At 44.8% G+C, this 20,767-nt stretch overlaps 2 protein-coding genes and 1 long non-coding RNA gene across 8 annotated transcripts in view; 1 reads left to right on the top strand and 2 right to left on the bottom strand.

The window, feature by feature from the left end:
• BDP1 (BDP1 general transcription factor IIIB subunit) overlaps positions 1-3,346 on the bottom strand; it is an 89,353-nt gene extending 86,007 nt beyond the window's left edge. For 2 of the 4 annotated variants that reach the window (XM_072826743.1, XM_072826744.1), the window contains exon 1: positions 2,906-3,341. In XM_072826743.1, coding sequence (XP_072682844.1) covers positions 2,906-3,117 — 212 coding nt within the window. In that variant the 5' untranslated portion in view covers positions 3,118-3,341. Of the gene's footprint in view, positions 1-2,905 lie in introns of all 4 variants that reach the window. The other 2 variants (XM_072826746.1, XM_072826745.1) reach the window with 2 other exon arrangements.
• Positions 3,203-10,485, top strand: SERF1B (small EDRK-rich factor 1B). 3 transcript variants are annotated; one of them, XR_012031345.1, is made up of 4 exons: positions 3,203-3,655; positions 3,742-3,797; positions 7,229-7,337; positions 10,227-10,318. XR_012031345.1 is itself a non-coding variant. In XM_072826747.1 (4 exons), the coding sequence occupies exons 2-4, from the start codon at positions 4,831-4,833 to the stop codon at positions 10,297-10,299; spliced, it is 231 nt and encodes a 76-aa protein (XP_072682848.1). In that variant the 5' UTR covers positions 3,475-3,655; positions 4,631-4,830; the 3' UTR covers positions 10,300-10,485. The 3 variants fall into 3 exon arrangements, 2 of the variants coding, with proteins under 2 accessions (XP_072682848.1, XP_072682849.1); XM_072826747.1 differs by lacking the exon at positions 3,742-3,797 and adding an exon at positions 4,631-4,879 and having other exon boundaries at positions 3,475-3,655; positions 10,227-10,485; XM_072826748.1 differs by lacking the exons at positions 3,203-3,655; positions 3,742-3,797 and adding an exon at positions 6,135-6,307 and having other exon boundaries at positions 10,227-10,485.
• LOC140633752 (uncharacterized) lies at positions 4,258-5,997 on the bottom strand. The gene is made up of 3 exons (XR_012031347.1): positions 5,830-5,997; positions 5,640-5,716; positions 4,258-5,398 (listed from the first exon to the last, which is right to left on the bottom strand). It is a non-coding gene; the product is annotated as an uncharacterized lncRNA (long non-coding RNA).
• Positions 10,486-20,767: the final 10,282 nt, after the last annotated feature.

Below are 20,767 nucleotides of genomic sequence, written 5' to 3'. Positions count from 1 at the left end.
TAAATTACTGAAATTTTACTCTATCAACCTAAGATCAGTCAAACCAAATATACAAAACTTCAAACTTCTAAAATATCTCTACTGCAGTATTTGAGAATATACATTTAGCTACATTAATCAAGCCAAACATTGTCTGAGGCAGAAATCATTTATCTTTGGTTGGGCATAACTACTCACACAGCTATCAAACTCCACTTAAAAACAATACTCAGTCACTCCAAATTACATATTAGGTATGTAGCTCAGATTGGATATACATATTTCAAAAATGGCCTGAAAACGGGATCTCTGGGTGGCTCAGCAGTTTAGCCCCTACCTTGGGCCCAGGGCGTGACCCTGGGGTCCCAGGATCAAGTCTCGCGTCAGGCTCCCTGCATGGAGCCTGCTTCTCCCTCTGCCTGTGTCTCTGCCTCTCTCCCTCTCTGTCTCTCGTGAATAAATAAATAAAATCTTTGAAAAGAAAACAAAAAGGCCTGGGGGCAGCCCTGGTGGCTCAGCGGTTTAGCGCCGCCTTCAGCCCAGGGCCTGATCCTGGAGACCTGGGATCGAGTCCCACATCAGGCTCCCTGCGTGGAGCCTGCTTCTCCCTCTGCCTGTCTCTCTCTCTCTCTCTCTCTCTCTGTCTCTGTCTATGAATAAATAAATAAAATCTTTAAAAAAAAAAAAAAAAGAAAACAAAAAGGCCTGAAAGCAAATTAAGTCAAAGAGATAATTAGATAAGAATTAAAAGCAGTCTACATTTTTCATGTTATAATTAGTTTTATATAAAAATGGAAAATGCCTAAAACTATAGAATAACCTTTCCAAGAAATTTCCTTTTTGAAAGCCCCCCCGCGCCCCCCCGTAATCTCTGCACTCAATGTAGGACCCAAACTTAAAATCCCAAGATCAAGAGTCTCATACTCTTCCTACTAAACCAGCCAGGCACCCAAAGAAATCTCCAATTTAAATTCTTATCTCAGCCTTTATAACCTGATCCTTGCATCATGTGCCATTTCACTCAATTTCATTGAAACTTTTTTTTTTCATTGAAACTTTAAGGACAAAACTTACATTCTTGTTTTTACCACTTACATTTATAACTGCAAACACACACACACACACACACACACACACACAAAACACCATACTAAACAACAAAAAAAATCTAAAGTACTCCATAAATGCCCACTGTCAAAAACCAAATATCCTCAACCTCAAATGTCTCGAATACAGAACCTCAGTAATTCATTAAATTACAATCATCACACACTAATGTGTAATTAACAGGATCTCTGCCAACTTTATTAACAATGACTAATACCTGTATTTCCTTTTTTAGAAGTTTGAAAGAAATATTCATGTAAGAAACCTGGAAATCTCTAAAGCATCACTAAGCTAGCAAAATAACACCCCGTACCCAGCACCAGTTTAGGCGAACAGAGGAAGATTGGACAAAAAAAAGGAATAAAATCTTCACCTTCCTGTCAGAGCATACAGAGAATTTACACCATCTCATTGTCATTTAATAGGGTCAGGTTTTATTGTTCTCCTCACGTATATATTATAGAAAGAGAGGCTATTAATAGCCCAACATGTCTTACCTTTAATTACTTTGTTAATCACTACCATCACATTTACTTTAAACAATGAATTTTTTGTACACAACTATTCTGCAAGGTCCTACACAAGACAGCTTGTCAGGTTTTTCCTAAAACTCCACGACAACTCTCCAAAGCAGGTAATGTTATCTCCATTTTAACAGGTAAATAAATCCTGCCTGGCCACGTCTAGTAAACGGTTAAATAAAGAAAAAACAAAAACACCCTGAATCCAAATGTGGTCCTGGCACATGTTTTTTCCCTTCGGAAAGGCCACTCTAAAGGGGCAGGCCCTCAAACCAAAGCAAGGAACAAGAGGCAGCCCGGGTGGCTCAGCGGTTTAGCACTGTCTTGAGTCCAGGGCCTGATGCTGGAGACCCAGGACTAAGTCCCGTGTCAGGCTCCCCGCATGGCGCCTGCTTCTCCCTCTGCCTGGGTCTCTGCCTCTCTCTCTGTGTGTCTCATGAATAAATAAATAAAATCTTAAAAAAAAAAAAAAAAAAGTGAAAATCCGTATCCTGGGACACCCGGGTGGCTCATTGGTTGAGCACCTGCTTTCAGCCCAGGGCGTGACCCCGAGGTCCCGGGATCGAGTCCCACGTCGGGCTCCCTGCATGGAGCCTGCTTCTCCCTCTGCCTGGGTCTCTGCCTCTCTCTCTGTGTGTCTGCCTCTCTCTCTCTGTCTCTCTCATGAATAAATAAATAAAATCTTTTTTTAAAAAAAGTGAAAATCCATATCCTGGGACACCCGGGTGGCCCAGCGGTTGAGCACCTGCCTTCGGCCCAGGGCGTGACCCCGGGATCCCGGGATGGAGTCCCACATCGGGCTCCCCGCAGAGAGCCTGCTTCTCCCTCTGCCTCTCTGTCTCTCACTAAAAAATAAATAACATCTTAAAAAAAAAAAAAAAAAAAAAGGCAAGGAACATCTCCCTTCCACGGCCACAAATCAGCAGAGCCGAAGTCACACTGGTCTTTTAGGGAGAAATGAGTGTTTTCAAATTTGTAGGAACTACAGCTCCTCGCCGAGGACTCCAGCGGGAGAGAAACGACGGGAAGGCCGCCCGAGCCGTGCCATGAACGACAGCACGTGTGGGCACCTTGGGCTTCCAAGTCGTCCCCTCCGGAGCTCCCACCGCTGCGGAGGACGCGGGCCGCTCCCGACCACACAGCCCACGCCTTGCGGACGGAGCCACACACTGCAGCTCGCGGCGGGCTCCCAGGGCCTCCCGCGCGCGGGTGCCGGCGGCGGAGTCCTCCACCGCGCAGCCTGCGGTCGGCTCTCGCGGGTCGGGCCCGCCGGGGTGCGCCCCTCCGCGCGCGCTTACCTGCTCCGGGGGGCCTCCGCCCGGGGCTCGCTCCCCCCGCAGGCGGCCGCCGGCACATCCGTGGACTCCGCGGGCTTCGGGGAAGGGGCCGCCGCCGGGGCCTGGGGCCCGGGCGCCTCCGGCCTGCGGTGCGCGGTGGGGGCGGTGGAAGCCCGGGCGCCTGCGGCAGGCCTGACATTCGGCTTCACGCTAAGGCGTGCCCTGCGGAACATGGCGGAGCCAGGGGGCCCGGGGAGGCGGCCCCGCGGCCGCTCTCAGCCCCGAGCCCCGGCCGCTGCCCGGGGAAGGGATTAAGAGCTACGCCCTCTCCACGCGGCCACGCCACCAGCCCCGCGGGCAGCTACCGCAGCTTCGCACCCCCGCCGCCGCCGCCTTCCTCCCGCCGCCGCCTCTTCTTCATGACCCTGCCACACTGAGAGCTAAGTCTCCGCCGTACCTCGCTTCCCCGCCCTCGGGGGGGCGCCGGAACTGATGACGCCATCAGCCAGCGCCGCGGAAGGACGTCAGACGCACGGCTCCCGGAGCCATGGTAACTGTCAAGCTACAGGGGCCCCAGCAAACCGGAAATGGGACTGCGCGGCGAAGCGTTCCTCCGTCCCACCCCCGCCGCAGGAATCCCTGCGAGTTACTGGCGGGGGCGCAGAGAGGGAGTCTTGCAAGCCGCTGGGCGCAAACCGTGAGGAGACCGGTGCAATCAGGCGGCGCCCGCCTGCTCAGCCAGAGGAGCGTGGGACTCTTGATCCGGGGGTCGTGAGTTCAGGCCCCACGCCTGGGGGGGGGGGGGCGGGGAGGTGTTAGAGTACTTAAAATTTTTTTTTTTACTTTACAAAAATAAGGTCTTGCAGAGTAGCGCCTGTTCACCAGCACATCCCCAGAACTTAGAAACTCCAAAGTGAGTAGGGACGCCTGGGGGGCTCAGCGGTTGGGCACCTGCCTTGAGCCCAGGGCCTGATCCTGGAGGGGGGGGGGTGTCTTTCATGGGGCCCCCTGCATGGAGCCTGCTCCTCCCTCTGCCTGTGTCTCTGCCTCTCTCTCTCATGAATAAATAAATAAAATCGTAAAAAAAAAGGAAAAAAAAGATATTCTAAAGTGAGTAGAACATAGATGACAAATTCAGGTGTGAAGGAATTGGTAAGTGACCTCCTCCAAGAGGAACATGTCATGGGAGGAAGACCATTCACTTTGTACCTTTGTTTACTTTTTAATGTACCTGTTCAGAAATTATTATAGCTAAAAGTATATAGTTATGTAGTAAATTAACATAAGTATTCCCTAATCTGCTTCGGGAGATGGCAGTGGAGCCATAAGCAAGGCGTTCTGGGTTGGGGAGGGAAAAAGAGTACAACAAAAGAACAAGATAACTTAAGAATTTATTAAATGCTATAAAAGAAACGTAAAGGATAGTATCACAGAGATTAAGGGAAGGCTGGCTTGCTTTAGTAGGATGGTTAGGGAAGGTTTCTATAAGGAGAGGAAAAATGGCCATAGATGACATCGGTTTTACACAGTATGGGCCAGTTCTTGCCGGCTATATAAATCCCCTGACTCATTGCAATTGCAACAGACAGGTCTGACTTCTTTCTTGGAAAGACAAGTTTTTTTTTTGTTTTTTTTTTTTGTTTTTTTTTTTTTTTGAAGGACAAGATTTTACAAGAATATCCTGTTAATAACAAAATGTCAAAGGAATCTAATCCTTTATTAATTAATCCTTGCTATGTCATCAAGACAGGAGAAAGACAAGGGCTTTTCAAAGTTTAAATAACAAGGATGAAAGCATAGGAGAGAGAAGAGATTCCTCTAAGACTGGAAAGAAAATAGAGGTCTCTGGATTCTGTGGGCTCCCTCCGGTACCCTGAGGGAGTGAACAGGACTTCAGATGCTTTTAAAGAAGTTCAACAACTAGACAAAGGAACCCCCTACTGAAGATGTCTCAGGAATCCTGGAACCACCGACAGGACCACAGGGCTTTGTACGGTATATTCTGATGATGCATTGTCTTTCCCCAAACATTCCGATTCCACCTGACACTCTAGGGCATTCCCACAATTCTATAGCTAAGGCAGAGGACAATGACAAAGATTTAACTTCTCATTAGTATCAGGATGGGAACAAAGTCGGATTTCATTTTATTATTGAACTATAAAGTCAGGCACACCTGGGTGGCTCAGTTGGTTAAGCGAAAGACTCTTGATTTTGGTTCCAGTCACGACCTCTGGGTTATTAGGTCCAGCCCGGAATGGAGGCTCTGCACTCAGCTTAGAGTCCACCTATCCTTTCTTCCTCTGCTCCTCCCTCTGCACATTCACTCTCTACCCACCCCACCCTCTGTCTCAAATAAACAAAATCCTTTAAAATAAAGTCCTAAGGTATTTCTTACACTCCCAAGTTTGTGGAGTAAATTCATAATGGCATCACAGTAACTTCAAAAATCTTCAGTTTTCTCTGGCAGACAATCCCAACTTTTCTTGTGTACATCAGCTGTATCCTTAACAACTTGCCATAAAAAAAAAAAAACTCAATTAGACTGGACATTAAGACCACATACAGAAGTAAGAACGCTGCCACTTCTCTTCCAATCCCACATTCCCTTCCCATCACACAACCGAGCACAGAGACAGTAACCTAAAACTCCCAAAGTCGTGTCGACCGTGACAAAGGCCCTGGGGTCAAATGGGAAAATGAGCAGATTCAAGAGTCCGTCGTAAATCTGAATCTCCCTTGTACGAGTCCCTACCTGTTAGGTCGCTCGCTCTTAGTCTCAGGGTCTCCATCTCCTCCGTAAAATGAGAACAATGAGGTCTACCTTACAGGCTTGATGTAGGAATAGCGTAAGAAAACGTGTCAAGAGCCACAGCTGCCTGCTGCAGAGTCCCCCTCAATCTGTCCTGCCCCCTTCCCGCTCTTCCCGCTTCTGCAAGGCATACTCGAGAGAAAGTTAACGTCCTCCGTCGAACCCTTAGATACAGCAGCACTTAGTGTGGTTTCTGTCGTTAGCAAACAAATGAGGGCTGGCCAGGCACCAGTGCTCGGCCCGCAGCGGGTGACGTCCGCGGACGCCCGGCCCGCCTTCCAGGGAGCGCCCCCGGCGCGGACTCGTCTCGCCGCGAGCCTGCAGGTCCCAGCCCCAGCTCCGCGGCGGGGGCTGCCCCCGCCTCCCCGTGGCGCACGCGCAGTCGCTCGCCCTGCTCGCGGGAGGCGGGGCCACGGACGGCGGGGGCGGGGCCCGGCGGAGGATCGGCGCGGGGGCGGGGCCACGGGCGGCGCGGGGGGCGGAGCCCGGCGGAGGGTCTGCGCGGGCTCCGGGTTCCCGGGCGGCGGGTGCGGACGGCCGCTGAGCGTGCCTGGAGGCGGTTGCTCTCGCGCGGAGCTCTCTCCCCGGCGGGGTCGCCGTCGGCATGGCCCGTGAGAGTGCGGGCGGGCGGGAGGGCGGCGGGGAGCGTCCGCGGAGGAAGCCTCGCTGCGGGGCTGGCGGGGCGCGGGGGCCGGGGCTGGCGGGGGCTGGGGAGGGGGACGCTGTCCTCTGTCCGCCGGGGACCAGGACGCTTAGCCTCGGCCGCGCCTCCGACGTGGGCCGCCGCTGCCGGGGTGCGAGCGTCCGCGGTAGAGAGCCGCTCCCGGGAGGGGGGGGACTAGAGGACCGCGGCCCCGGAGGGGCCTTAAGGACGGGAAGCCCCGACGGAGCCCGCTCCCTGGTTCTTTTGTTTGGCCCTTTCAGTCCGTCCTCCTTCCCGTCCACGCGTTTCAAAAAGGTAGAGCTGCGGACGCCCGGGGGGCTCCGCGGTGGAGCGTCTGCCTTCGGCCCAGGGCGTGACCCCGGAGTCCGGGGATCGAGTCCCGCGTCGGGCTCCCTGCACGGAGCCTGCTTCTCCCACTGCCTGGGTCTTTGCCTCTCTCGCTGTCTCATGAATAAATAAAATCTTTTAAAAAAACTAGAGCTTAGTTTGAAGCAGCGAGCCATGTGGACCGAGGAGCGGAATGCCCGTTGTGCTTACAGCCCGAGAGCACGCCGCCAGGCGGGATAACTCGCCTTAGGCGTCCACCCCACGGGCGCATCTGCTCGACAGCTACAACTTCAGATGCGTTTTTAAACGAGTGGTTTTTTGTTTTTTGAAAAACTCTTATTTATTTTCCTATGAGAGAGAAAGAGGCAGAGGGAGAAGCAGGCTCCATGCAGGGAGCCCGATGCGGGACTCCATCCCGGGCCAAAGGCAGGCGCTGAACCGCTGAGCCACCCAGGGATCTCCTAAAGTACGAGCGGCCTAACGGGATTCGTGTGGAGTTTTGAGATGGGAAAATTAGAGCAGGACTGTTTGACTTTTGTAGGAGGAAACCAGCGAGAACTCGCCCGCCAGAAAAACATGAAGAAATCCCAGGAAATTAGCAAGGGAAAAAGAAAAGAAGATAGCTTGACCACCTCTCAGAGAAAGCAGAGGTAAGTGAGTGACACTAATGGGATTTTCAAGTCACTGAAGCTGTCATTTTGGAGAATGGAAAGAAATGTTTTTTCTTTTCCCCCCGTCCTTGGTAGAACTAGTCTTAGCCTGCATAGAGGGGTAGACAGTGGAACATCTGTGCGGCGCATGCCAGAATTATGTAGCCATCCCGAACCATGGGTGAAAAATTGCCAGCTCTCAAGCTATAGTCTTTCTTTCTTTCTTTTTTTTTTTTTTTTTAAGATTTTATTTATTCATAGAGACAGGCAGAGACACAGGCAAAGGGAGAAGCAGGCATCATACAGAGAGCCTGATGTGGGACTCGATCCAGGGTCTTCAGGATCATGCCCTGGGCTGCAGGCGTCGCTAAACCGCTGCACACCTGGGCTGCCCTAGTCTTTTTTTTTTTTTTTTTTTAGGATCTTATTTTATTTTTTCATTCGTGAGCGACACAGAGGGAAAGACAGAGGGAGAAGCAGGCTCACTATGCGGAGCCCGATGCAGGACTCGATTCTGAGACCACTAAGCCACCCTGGCGTCCCTCAAACTATAGTCTTGAGGAGAATCTCATGCTGATTCATCACTACAACCCTAAGAACTTCATTTAGCAAAATAGTCGAATGCCTTGCCTATGGAGGGCACTTGTTCAGTGCTAGGGATACAGTGTTTTCAAAGTGGACACCCTACCCAAACTAGTGAAGATGACTGGTTGACTCAATCATAGGGATAAAGGTTCTGAAGAAAACACAAGTATATGTAGCTATCTTGTCTTCCGAAGATCCTTTGTGTTGGAGAAAAATGCAGGTGCACAGCCTTGATATATGATTACTTGTGAGAAATAATACAAAACTGCTACAGAAATACCTTGGGAGTATAGCTTGAATTTTTTCAATGCATATTTATAAACGAGTTTAATTTTATTCTAAAATCAAATTTTGTCTATGTGCAACTTGGAGGTCACTTGAAGAATTGACCAGACATGCTTCAGTGGGGCTTCTCGGTTGTCCGCGAGCCTGCGTATTAGAACCACCTGGGGAAACCCTGAGGGCTACTCAAGCCTGTGCCTTAAATCCAGTTCTGGTTTAATTGGTCTGGGGCTGGGCATAACAGGTGCTCTAGGTATATCTTATTGTGCCTAAGTTAAACCTGCCTTTAGAAAAAGCTCCTCAGGTGATGCTGATGGGCACCTATAGTTAAGAATCATCGTTTAGAGGCGCGTGGCTAGCTCAATTAGTGGAGCATGCAACTCTTGAGGCCTGACTTCAAGCCCCACATTGGGTTAATGATCACCTCTCTTTCTATGTTAAAGTGATGAGGTTTGCCTTCAATTTCTGTTTACCCACACTGGAGTAAAAATGAGCGTGGTACAAATCAATGAACATGAAATTTTTAATGGAGAACCCTAGTCCAGCTTGGCTCAGTAATAGTCCCTGTTAAAAGGATATCCACAGGTTAGAAAGCTCTGTGCTGGCTACTCTACGTGTATTGTCTCTCTTGTTATCCTGAAAAGCAGCATTAGCCTCAATGTATAGAATAGGAAGCTGAGGCTCTGAACTTCAATAACATTGCTAAGAGTACAGCAAGCACAACAGAGCTCCATTTCAAACAGAAAAATAGCTATCACTATTTTCCATGATACTTCATTTCTTTGTAGTCTTGTTTTTCCTTCATTCTCTTTGCTATTGGCTTTACAGAAATGTCTACTGTCATGGACAGAGCTACTCACCCTGAATTAAAATCTTAAACTAAATCTGTGTGATTTTTGGGAAGAGCTTGAACTTTGAAATTGGACAAGGGCAGCCCCAGTGGCTCGGAGGTTTAGCGCCGCCTTCAGCCCAGGGTGTGATCCTGGAGACCCAGGATGGATTCCCATGGCGCGCTTCCTGCATGGAGCCTGCTTCTCCCTCTGCCTGTGTCTCTGCCTCTCTCTTTGTGTCTCTCATGAATAAATAAGTAAAATCTTGAAAAGAAAGAAAGAGAGAGAGAAAGAAAGAAAGAGAGAGAGAGAGAAAGAAAAGGGAAAGGGAAGGAAAAGGAAAGGAAGAAATTGGACAGACTTGAATTTTATGTGATTTGAGGCAAATTATTTAGCTCTAAGCTTTTAGTTTGGTTTTTTTTTTAAATCTGAATCAGGAGAATAATAACAGAGTTGCTATAGGACTTAATCCAGAGCCAGCAAAGTGGCACATAGTGGGGATTGGTTACAAAGTCATTTCATGTATTTTTTAAAATAAGGATTTCCTGGACCATCTAGCCCAGGTAGTCTGGTTGTAGTTCACAGTTAATATGATATATGGAGGTTCAGCCAGAGACACAAAAGGTTAAGGAAATGTCCTAATATCCTTTGTTTTTTAGTGTAACCCATTTTTAAATCATTTGCTATCAGGCTTTTAGGTTTGCTATGAGGCAATTCAGTTTCTTACGGCAATATCCTAACGCTGGGTACCATTTTGGATATCTATGAGACTTAAATGCTTCTTCTATGAGACTTAAATGCTTCTTCTTTCAGGGAAAAATAGAGAACATTAACTTTGTTGACAACCAGGAGTAATTGCCATTATTTCTGTAGATAGCTACCTAATGTCAGATGTATATATTGATAGCTATTTTACAAAACAACCCAAATAAGTACTGTTCTAATTTTGAAATGTCCTTATTTGCCCAAGAATGTGGTAGCAATAGAGATGGTTTTCAAAATAAGATGTGGCTTCAGAGCCCTTCTATTCCTTGCTTTCCCATTCTGTTGCCATGAAAACAGAAAGACATGAATCTTTTATATCTTTTAATTTGTTTTTTTAATATGCTTAATGGGTTATGTATAGAAAACAAGTGACAACATACAACCAATTTCTCTATAACAACCTAACAGCCCTTTTCCCCCATTTTAGGGACTCTGAGATAATGCAACAAAAGCAGAAGGCAGCTAATGAGAAGAAGTCTATGCAGACAAGAGAAAAATGATGACTATGGAAAAACCTGGGTGCTACTGCCAACTAGGTGTATCAGGCTCTAAGGTCAAAATTTTGTGGAGCGAACAATCATATGTTATATCCTTACAAAACTATTTTAGACTTTACCTTTCAGCCTGACTTAGTGTAATGTTTCATAAGCATTCTTCAAATAATAAAACACTAACTGTGCATGTGACATATTGGTGAATGTTTTTTTTAATCAGTGAGCATTTATATAATTTAATAGAGAAGTAATCTGATGAGATAATAGAATCTCCTATAAATCTAGAATCTTTGTCATAAACTTTGTTAAAGTAAATCTTAAAGTCAACTTGATTGTATAATAGAGTTTAAAATACATTTATCTCATGTTGCTTTGTAATTAACTAGTTTGCTTGAAGAATTTACAAGATAGTGCAGTCCCACCTGGAATAGCAACTAAGTGAATACAAACTAAATGAAGAGTAACTTACTGAGAAACCTCTCAGTGAGAGTTTTGCTTACAGCTTTAAAATTGTCTAGAATAAGTGCCTTTTTTTTTAAGGTTTTATTTATTTATTCATGAGAGACACAGAGAGAGGCAGAAACACAGCCAGAGGGAGGAGTAGGCTTCCTGTAGGGAGTCCAATGCAGGACTCCATCCTAGACCCCAGGATCATGACCTGAGCCAAAGACAGAAGCTCAACTGCTGAGCCACCGAGGCTGCCCAAGTACATAGTTTATTAGTGCAATGTACAAAGGATTCACTCTTTGTGTTTTAAGAGTGCCATTTTCTAAGGCTGTTCTAAGACTCTGGAAAAAAAAAATTGAGGGTTAAAAATATGGAAGTACGAGGCCCCTGGGTGGCTTAGTGGTTTAGAGCCTGCCTTTGGCCCAGGGTGTGATCCTGAGGTCCTGGGATCGAGTCCTGCGTCAGGCTCCCTGCATGGAGCCTGCTTCTCCCTCTGCCTGTGTCTCAGGCTCTCTCTTTCTCTCTCTCTCTCATATGAGTAAATTAAAAAAATCTAAAAAAAAAAAAAAAAAAAAATGGAAGTACATTAACCTGATAATCTTGAGATACGTCACTTAGCAATGATACCACCCATTAATGGAGTGGAATCCAAACTGTCTTTAATACTTAAAGACGCAAATGTGAAGTTTTTCACATTAGGTACAGCTTTTCAGTTAAAGTAAAATTTTGTTCTACTTTTTGGGGTTAAGTCTTCAAACTTTATATGATGGTAGTAATAAGAGCAAAAGGATTACAACAGCTTAAGTTACTTTCCAATAAAAGATGAAGTCTGTACCACAAAGATTTTTTATGGATCTGATTTCTGTAATCTTATCTCAAGAATTTCTACAGTGATAAGTCATGAGTACAAAGAATTTGTTATGCTTTCAGCTGTATACTATATTCATCACAAAAAAAGCAATTTCCTTTTTTTTTTTTTTTTTTTAAAGATTTTTGAGAGAGAGAGAGAGGGAACATGAGAGGTGAGAGGGATCAGAGAAGCAGACTCCCCACTGAGAGGGGACTCCTGATCATGACCTGGACCAAAGGCAGAGGCTTAACTGACTGAACCACCCAGGTGCCCCACAATTTCTATGTTTAAAATACCTTATGTAGTGAAATAATTTTAAACTTTTAAAAGGTAATCCTTACAAATCTGGGGAAAACTATAATTTCCAAAACAATATGGATATTAGGATAAGAAAGATCTCTACATTGGAATTAATCATTAAGACTTAAATCCAAACTACATCTTAACAATGAATTAATTGTTAAGATAAAGGATTTGGTTTTGTTTTTTTAAAGATTTTATTTATTGAGACACACAGAGAGAGGCAGAGACACAGGAAAGAGAAAGAGAAGCAGGCTCCATGCAGGGAACCCGACGTGGGACTCGATCCCGGACCTCCAGGACCACACCCCAGGCTGCAGGCGGCACTAAACTGCCGCGCCACCAGGGCTGCCCCGTGCATTTGGTTTTTAACTAAAACATGACCACATATTTCCTCAAGGCAGACAGAAGACTTATCTGAGAGGAAGAAAAATAATTATGTAATATATTGACACTTTAGTTTCTTGTAGTATATTTAAGCAAGGTAACTAAAATAGGTAAACTTCTAAAGATAGTAACTGGTCAAGATATTTCTGTTAATATCTGAAAAATGAGATATTAAGGGAAAATACAGGCCTCCAGTCAGTTATGCACGAATTTTAGGTTATTCTTTTGGCATGTTGTTAAAGCAAGATAAAATTACTTAGATGAAGTAGTGCTGGCTTTACAATGTTGTTTAGAAAATACTGAATTCCATGGAACACCCTTTAGGCATTAGCAATCTTCATTAGTTCTGCTGAGAAATAAGAGGGAGCGGCTTCTACTGCCCAAGGTGGTTAACAGGTCAGCTTCTCAATTACTTGATCGCTTTTGAATATCTTTTCTATTGTATGTGTAAGAAATTGTTACCCACTTACATTATAGCTCATTTTTGAAAAATGTAGCTGATTGTTGATAAGTTTTCTGACTTTTTAAATATATATATATATATTAAAGATTTATTTGTGAGAGACACAGAGAGAGAGAGATGCAGAGACAGGCAGAGGGAGAAGCAGGTTCCATGCAGGGTGTCTGACGTGGGACTCGACCCCAGGTCTCTAGGATCAGGCACTGGGCTGGAGGCGGTGCTAAATCACTGAGCCACCCGGACTGCCCTATTTTGTTCTTTTTCTGGATGTTTTTATGGATGGGAAGAGGTTACTCCCTTGTAGAAAGAGAATCGTTACTTATTTTCAAGTGTACCTTGTATAGAGTTTTTCTGTTTCAAGGCAGGAGTCATACAGCTGCCCTTAGCTTTGAGTCAAGCTGTTTGAAAACTATTGAAGGGGGGCCGCCCCGGTGGCGCAGTGGTTTAGCGCCGCCTGCAGCCCAGGTCGTAATCCTGGAGACCCGGGATCGAGGTCCCACGTCAGGCTTCCTGCACGGAGCTTGCTTCTCCCTCTGCCTGTGTCTTTGCCTCTGTGTGTGTGTGTGTGTGTGTATGTGTATAAACAAACAAACAAACAATTGAAGGGGCACCTGGCTGGCTCAGTCAGTAGAGCATGTGACTCTTGATCTCAGGGTTGTGAATACCACCCCCATGTTGGGTGTGGAGACTACTTAAAAATATTAAAAAAAAAACAAAAAACTATTGAACCTTAAAAAGGCTATCCCTCCTTGGGATGCCTGAGTGGCTCAGAGGCTGAGTGCCTTCCTCTGGCTTAGGTCATGATGCTGGGGTCCTAGGATTGAATCCCACATCGGGCTCCCTGCATGGAGCCTGCTTCTCCCTCTGCCTATGTCTCTGTCTCTTTTTGTGTTTCATGAATAAATATTTTAAAAATAGGCCTCTCCCCTCACAATGTATACATATGTCAAATACATCATACACCTTAAATATATACAATTTTATTGGTAAATCATACCTCGATGAAGCAGTAGGAGGGTAAAAATCCCTAAAGTGAAAACCTAATATAAAATTGACTTTGGGAGGCAGAATTTAAGATGCGTACATTTGGGCAGCTCCAGTGGCGCAGCGGTTTGGCGCCGTCTGCAGTCCAGGGTGTGATCCTGGAGACCCGGGATCGAGTCCCACATCGGGCTCCCTGCATGGAGCCTGCTTCTCCCTCTGCCTGTGTCTCTGCCTCTCTGTGTGTGTGTCTCTATGAATAAATAAATAAAATCTTAAAAAAAAAAAACCTAATTAAATTGAAAAAATTAACTTTATGAACTTGTCAGCCATAGTTTTTCATTAGAACAAAATGGAGTAAGGAAATTTTTTTTTAAGATTTTATTTATTCATGAGAAACACAGAGAGAGGCAGAGACCTGGGCAGAGGGAGAAGTAGGCTCCCTGTGGGGAACCCGATGCAGGACTTGATCCCAGGACTCCAGGATCGAGTCCCCCATTGGGATCCTTGCATGGAGCCTGCTTCTCCCTCTGCCCAGGTCTCTGCCTCTCTCTCTCTGTGTCTCTCATGAATGAATGAATGAATGAATGATTAAATAAATAAATAGAATCTTTGAATAAAAAATAAAGTCGCTTCCTGCGACTTTACCTACTAAAGTACTTGCTGTTTAGTAAACACTTATTGGAATAAATTATCTTTACAGATGGCCAAGTCATGAAAATGTCAGTGGGAAAAGAAGAATGACTCTAAGTTGCTGAAATGTACTTTCCCATAAATCGCGGCAAGGTTTAAAACTTCATATAGGCTTTTCCTTACAACTTTGCTTCTTAAAAACAAAAAACTCTTACATACCACAAAATGAGCATGAAAAGTTCACAAATAGCCTGCTTTTAAACGATTTGCCCAGGAAAATCGAGGTTTTCAAAATTTGATTTTGATTATAACATACAGAAATATTTTCCATGCCAGATACCATCCATGCTACTTTATCAATTGGACATGACTCTGCTTGCCATTGTATCCATGCGGGAACATTTCCTTGAGTATTACTGAATGGAGTTTTTTTACACAATTAAAACTATTTTTTTTCAATTTGAGAGAGATAGCAAGCCCTCAAACATGAGCAGGGGAGAGGGACAGAGGGAGAGGAAGAGACAGACTCCCTGCTGAGCAGGGATCCTGATGTGGGACTTGAACCCAGGACTGCAGTATCATGACCCAAGCCAAAGTAACCACTGGAGCCATCCAGGCGCCCCTACAGAGTTTTTTAGTTTATAAGAAATTGGCTACCAACCTGAGTATAATTGAGACAAACTCCTATTGAATACTTGTTTTTATAAACATACATTTCATGAGTAAGGCTTTTGTGAAGGCCTTGGATTGGAATGGGGGGAGTTACTGGTCAAAAAGCTCATTTGGCCTTGTTCTGCTCAAGATGACTATTAAGGTGGCTTATGAATGGACATTTAACGTAGATTATGTACTTTAATGTATGAAAAAATACAAGCACATCAAACCCGTGATTTTGGGAGACCTTGGGGCTCAGTGGTTGAGCATCTGCCTTTGCCTCAGGTTGAGATTCAGGGGTCCTGGGATCGAGTCCTGCATTGAGCTCCCCGGGTGGAGCCTGCTTCTCCCTCTACCTGTGTCTCTGCCTCTCTCTCTGTATCTCTCATGAATAAATAAATAAAAATCTTTAAAAAAAAAAAAAAACCTGTGATTTGATGATATATTGAAATTTCTAGTTGCAAATAATCATTAATTATAAATAAACACGTTAGTTGCAACAGTTGAGTGGATGAGAGACTCCAGAGTCTAAGGAAAAGTTGAAGACTCAAGGCTTTGGAAAGATCAAGAGTTAGAACAGCTCCAGGAACTATGAGAATTTTTTTTTCACAATGTTGCTATCAGGGTGAAATTTTGACAACTATTTTCAGTCTTTATGTCATTCAGAGTTTCTCCAAATGAACTTGTTTGGGTTACATGCCTACTCTTCAAAAAGGGGAGGGCAGGCATCTGAGATGATATAACCAAGAGTGTATCCAGTGAGGAATAGGTGGTTCTTCTAACAAATCTGGGGTTCTCTTGCCAGAAAGTGGGGTGAATGGATGCTGGGCAGCCTAAAAGAGTCCACTACTCTCATTGCAAGGCTAAAATTAAATTTAAAAAATGTAGATACATGAATGATAAGGCAAATCATGAAGGTGGTGAGTAAAGTTCTGAAGTGTAAAATGAAGCTCATGCCATTCATACTTCTACCAGCTTTTTTTTTTTCTACCAGCTTTCAAACCCCAAAAATTCAGTGCCAACTCATTATAAAAAATTGGGGAAAATGAGCTGTAATAATTTTAGCCATGAATTAGTTACTCAGAAAACTAAACATACTATATAATCCAGTAATTGTGTTCCTGGATATTTTTTCCCAGTGAAATGATAATAAAGAGCATAATTAAGTATACATTTTTATTGACTTGTACTAGACTCTACCCAGATCAAGATCCATAGACATGGTATGCCTGGGTGGCTCAGCAGTTGAGCATCTGCCTTTGGCTGAGGGTGTGATCCTGAAGTCCTGGGATCGAGTCCCACATTGGGCTCCCTGCATGGAGCCTGCTTCTCCCTCTGCCTGTGTCTCTGCCTCTCTCTCTGTGTGTCTCTCATGAATAAATAAATAAAATCTTTATTTTAGAAAAAAGATCCATAGGCATTTCTATCACCCTAGCAGGCTCCCTTGTGACTATCACTATAGATTAGCTTTGCAGGGATCCCTGGGTGGTGCAGCGGTTTAGCGCCTGCCTTTGGCCCAGGGCGCGATCCTGGAGACCCGGGATCGAATCCCACGTCAGGCTCCCGGTGCATGGAGCCTGCTTCTCCCTCTGCCTATGTCTCTGCCTCTCTCTCTCTCTCTCTCTCTCTCTCTCTCTCTGACTATCCCAGTGCATGGAGCCTGCTTCTCCCTCTGCCTATGTCTCTACCTCTCTCTCTCTTTCTCTGACTATCATAATTTTAAAAAAAAGATTAGCTTTGCATATTTTTTATTTTCACATTAGTGGAATCCTACAGTATGCACTAGGGTGAGTCTGGTTTCATTTGTTTAACATCATGTCTGTGAGAATGCTTTGTCTTTTGTGTGTCTATAGCTCCATCTTTTTCTTTGCTGTGTAGTATTCTGTTAAATATACCATAAGTTAGTTACCCACTCTACTTTCCTTTTTTTTTAATTTTTATTTATTTATGATAGTCACAGAGAGAGAGAGAGAGAGGCAGAGACACAGGCAGAGGGAGAAGCAGGCTCCATGCACCGGGATCCCGATGTGGGATTCGATCCCGGGTCTCCGGGATCGCTCCCTGGGCCAAAGGCAGGCGCCAAACCGCTGCGCCACCCAGGGATCCCGCCACTCTACTTTTCGTGGATGTTTGGGTTGCTCTTAGTTTGGAGCTTTTAAGAATAATTATGCTATAGATAGATCTTTCAGTGGTCATAAATAAATATTTATTTCTAATACACACTTAAGAGTGGAATTTCTGGGTCATAGAGTGTATAAAATTGTATAGTTTTTCTTAATGCTCACCTAAGTAAGCATTTGTAAACAAACATATAACTAAGGGATGTGGAGAATTTCCTTGGGTTGTCATAATTACCACAAACTTGGTGATTTGCAACAACAAAAATTTATTCTGTCACAGTTCTATAGGCCAGAAGTCCAAAAGCAAGTTGTCACCAGGACCACATGCCCTCTGAAGATTGTATGGGAAAATCTTTGCTTGCCTCTTCCAGAAGCCTTGGGCATTATTTTGCTTGTGTCAGCATTACTCCTATCTCCATCTTCACATAGCCTTTTTTTCTCAGGCTTCTTCCTGTTATTTAGCCACCACCACTAATTCTAGAACATCTCATCACCCCAAAAGAAGCCTTGTGCCCATTAGCAGTCCCTGTTTTTCCCTCCTCCCATCCCCTCGCAACTAATCACTTTTTATCTGTATTGATTACTTATTTTGGATATTTATGTAAATGGAATATCTGGCCTTTGATGTCTGGGTTTTTCTCTTAGCATAAAGTTTTCAAGGAGGAATAATATTTTAATAAATTTAGAATGGCAGATTCTTTGTTGAAAGAATTTTAAAGCTATTTTGGGCACTAATGCAATAAACATTGGGGTGCACTGCCGCTTTGGATCACTACACTTGTATCTTTGGGGTGTATACCTAGTGCAATTGCTGGGTTGTAAAACACATGTATTTCTGATCTCCATAGAAGCCAAAGGGAAGCTGTCAAATTTCCTTGGGTAGATTTTTTATTTTTTTTAAAGATTTTATTTATTTATTCATGAGAGACACAGAGAGAGAGAGGCAGAGACACAGACAGAGAACCCGATGTGGGACTCGATCCCAGGTCTCCAGGATCACACCCGGACCTGAAGGCAGTGCTAAACAGCTGAGCCACCCAGGTTGCCCTGGGTAGATTTTTTTAAAGAAAATTACTAAAAAAAAAAAAAATTACCAGTACATGGAATCTACATGGCAGTCTTAAGTACCTAAAGAATCTGGAAAAGTAAATGATAAATTCCTACTAAGATCTAAAATCCTGCTTGATCCGTGTAAAGATAGGGGGGAAATATGCACCTCCTTAAACATGGGACATTTGATCCCATTTTTCTTCTCTATACCATTTTCTATCCCCATACTCCCCTCCCCTCCATCCCCTGACAATTGTCAGTTCTCTGTGAATGTTTCATTCGTTTATTAGCTTTCATATATAAGTGAAGTCATATGGTATTTCTTTCTCTGACTTATTTCACTTAGCATGGTACTACTGTCTGGGTCTGTCCATGTTGTTGTAAATGGAAAGATTTCATTGTTTTTATGGCTGAATTATATTCCATCAGGCATACATGTATAAACACATGTTTATCCACTCATCTAGTGTTTGCATCAATTTATATTCTCACCAGATTCCCTTTTCTTACATCCTTACTCTCATTTAAAAAATATATATATATACATATATATATACACACATACATGCATACACGTATTTGGGCAGCCCGGGTGGCTCAGCGGTTTAGCGCCTGCCTTCAGCCCAGGGTGTGATCCTGGAGACCCAGGATCAAGTCCCATGTCGGCCTCCCTGCATGGAGCATGCTTCTCCCTCTGTGTCTCTGTCTCTCTCTCTTTAAATAAATAAAACCTTAAAAAAAAAAATATATATATATATATATATTTAAGAGAAAGACAACATGAGCAGGGGGAGGGGCAGAGGGAGAAGGAGATGGCGACTCCCTGCTGAGTGGGGAGCCTGATGCAGGACTGGATCCCAGGACCCTGGGATCACGACCAGAGCCGGGGACAGACGCTTAACCGCCTGAGTACCCAGGTGCCCCATCTCACTTGTTATTTCTTGTCTTTTGAAAATAGTTATTCTGGGATCTCTGGGTGGCGCAGCGGTTTAGCGCCTGCCTTTGGCCCAGGGCATGATCCTGGAGACCCAGGCTCGAATCCCATGTCGGGCTCCCGGTGCATGGAGCCTGCTTCTCCCTCTGTGTCTCTGCCTCTCTCTCTCTCTCTGTGTGTGACTATCATAAATAAATAAATGAAAATAGCTATTTTGTTTTAATAGCTCAATTTTTGTTTGAATTACATTTTCCTGATGGTTGGTGATATTGGTCACCTTTTCATGTACCTGTTGACATCTGTAGGTGTTCTTTGGAAAAATGTCCACGCACTGCCTCACCATATTTTTAATGGGATTTCTGGGTTTTTTTGCTTGTGATTTTTTTTTAACATTGAGTTGTAGGAGTTCTTTATAGATTTTGGATGTTAACCCCTCATCAGATAAATCACGTGAGAACGTCTAGGCCCTTTCGGTAGGTTTTCTTTTCCTTTTGTTGGTTTCCTTCATTGCGCAAAGCTCGTTGCAGTTCCGTTTGTTTATTTTGATCCCTTTTAAAAAAAAAAAAAAAGATTTTATTGATTCATGAAAGACAGAGAGAGAGACAGAGACACAAGCAAGCTCCACACAGGGAGCCCCATGCGGGACTCGATCCTGGGACTCCAGGATCACACCCTGGGCCAAAGGCAGACTCCAAACCGCTGAGCCACCCAGGGATTCCTGACCCCTTTTTAAATTTTAAATATTTACTGGAGAAGACTTGGGAGAACGGATATTAGCATAAATGTTAGGGTTAAGAAGTGGATAAAGACATGAAGTCTATTTCAAATCCGGGCAGCTGTGTAGATGCTCTGTGCCTGTTCCCTCCTCTCTCTCTTTTTGGACATCAATAGTTCATTACTTAAAAATATATAAAAATAAAAAAAATTAAAGTAATGTCTACCACCTAAGGTGGGGCTCTAACTCAGAGGCCCGAGATCCAGCCTTGCACGCTCTACCCATGGAGCCAGCCCGGGGCCTCTCATTCCTTTTTGCCCTAATTGCTGAGTAGTAGTCTATGTTACACCTGCACCACAGTAAATTTCCTTTATCATTAAAATGGGAATAGTAATCCTTCCTTTATGGGGTTGCAAAAATTAACATAAAACTTTATAAAGTGCTTTTTTAAAAAAATGGTAGCTATAGGTTACCTGTGAACCAACTTCTGTATTTCTTACCCATATTTCCTAATTTATCCGCAATGGACACTATTTTCCTTTACAAAAACATTCATTCATTCATTCATTCATGGGAGCCGCAGAGAGAGAGAGAGAGAGAGAGAGAGGCAGAGGCCCAGCGGAGGGAGGAGCAGGCTCCCTGGAGGGAGCCCAACGCTGAACTGGATCCCAGGACCTGGGGTCACGACCTGCGTGGAAGGCAGGTGCTCACCCGCTGAGCCCCGGGGCGGGGGGGGGGCCTGGACACTATTTTCTTTGGAAATTTGTTTAAAACAGAAACACCCTGTTCGCATCACTCTACCAACATAGGAAACGGTGAAATCAAGCAATTGAAAGGGGGCGGGACAGCAACGCGCCCGAGCGGAGCGGCGGGAGCGCTCCTACCTGGGCGGAGGCGGACGAGGACGCGGACGCCGCGTGGCTCCCCCAGGCCACCGTCCTCC

This window comes from Canis lupus, chromosome 5 (genome assembly GCF_048164855.1).
Source record: "Canis lupus baileyi chromosome 5, mCanLup2.hap1, whole genome shotgun sequence".
Classification (NCBI taxonomy): Eukaryota; Metazoa; Chordata; class Mammalia; order Carnivora; family Canidae; genus Canis; species Canis lupus.
This window is presented reverse-complemented; position numbering and strand designations above follow the sequence as displayed.

Coding starts and splice junctions, on each gene's coding strand:
- SERF1B (XM_072826747.1), top strand. CDS start 4,831: ATGTCTCAGGAATCCTGGAACCACCGACAGGACCACAGGGCTTTGTAC. Junction 4,880..7,228: donor GGACCACAGGGCTTTGTACG/GTATATTCTGAT, acceptor TGACTTTTGTAG/GAGGAAACCAGCGAGAACTC. Junction 7,338..10,226: donor ACCTCTCAGAGAAAGCAGAG/GTAAGTGAGTGA, acceptor CCCCCATTTTAG/GGACTCTGAGATAATGCAAC.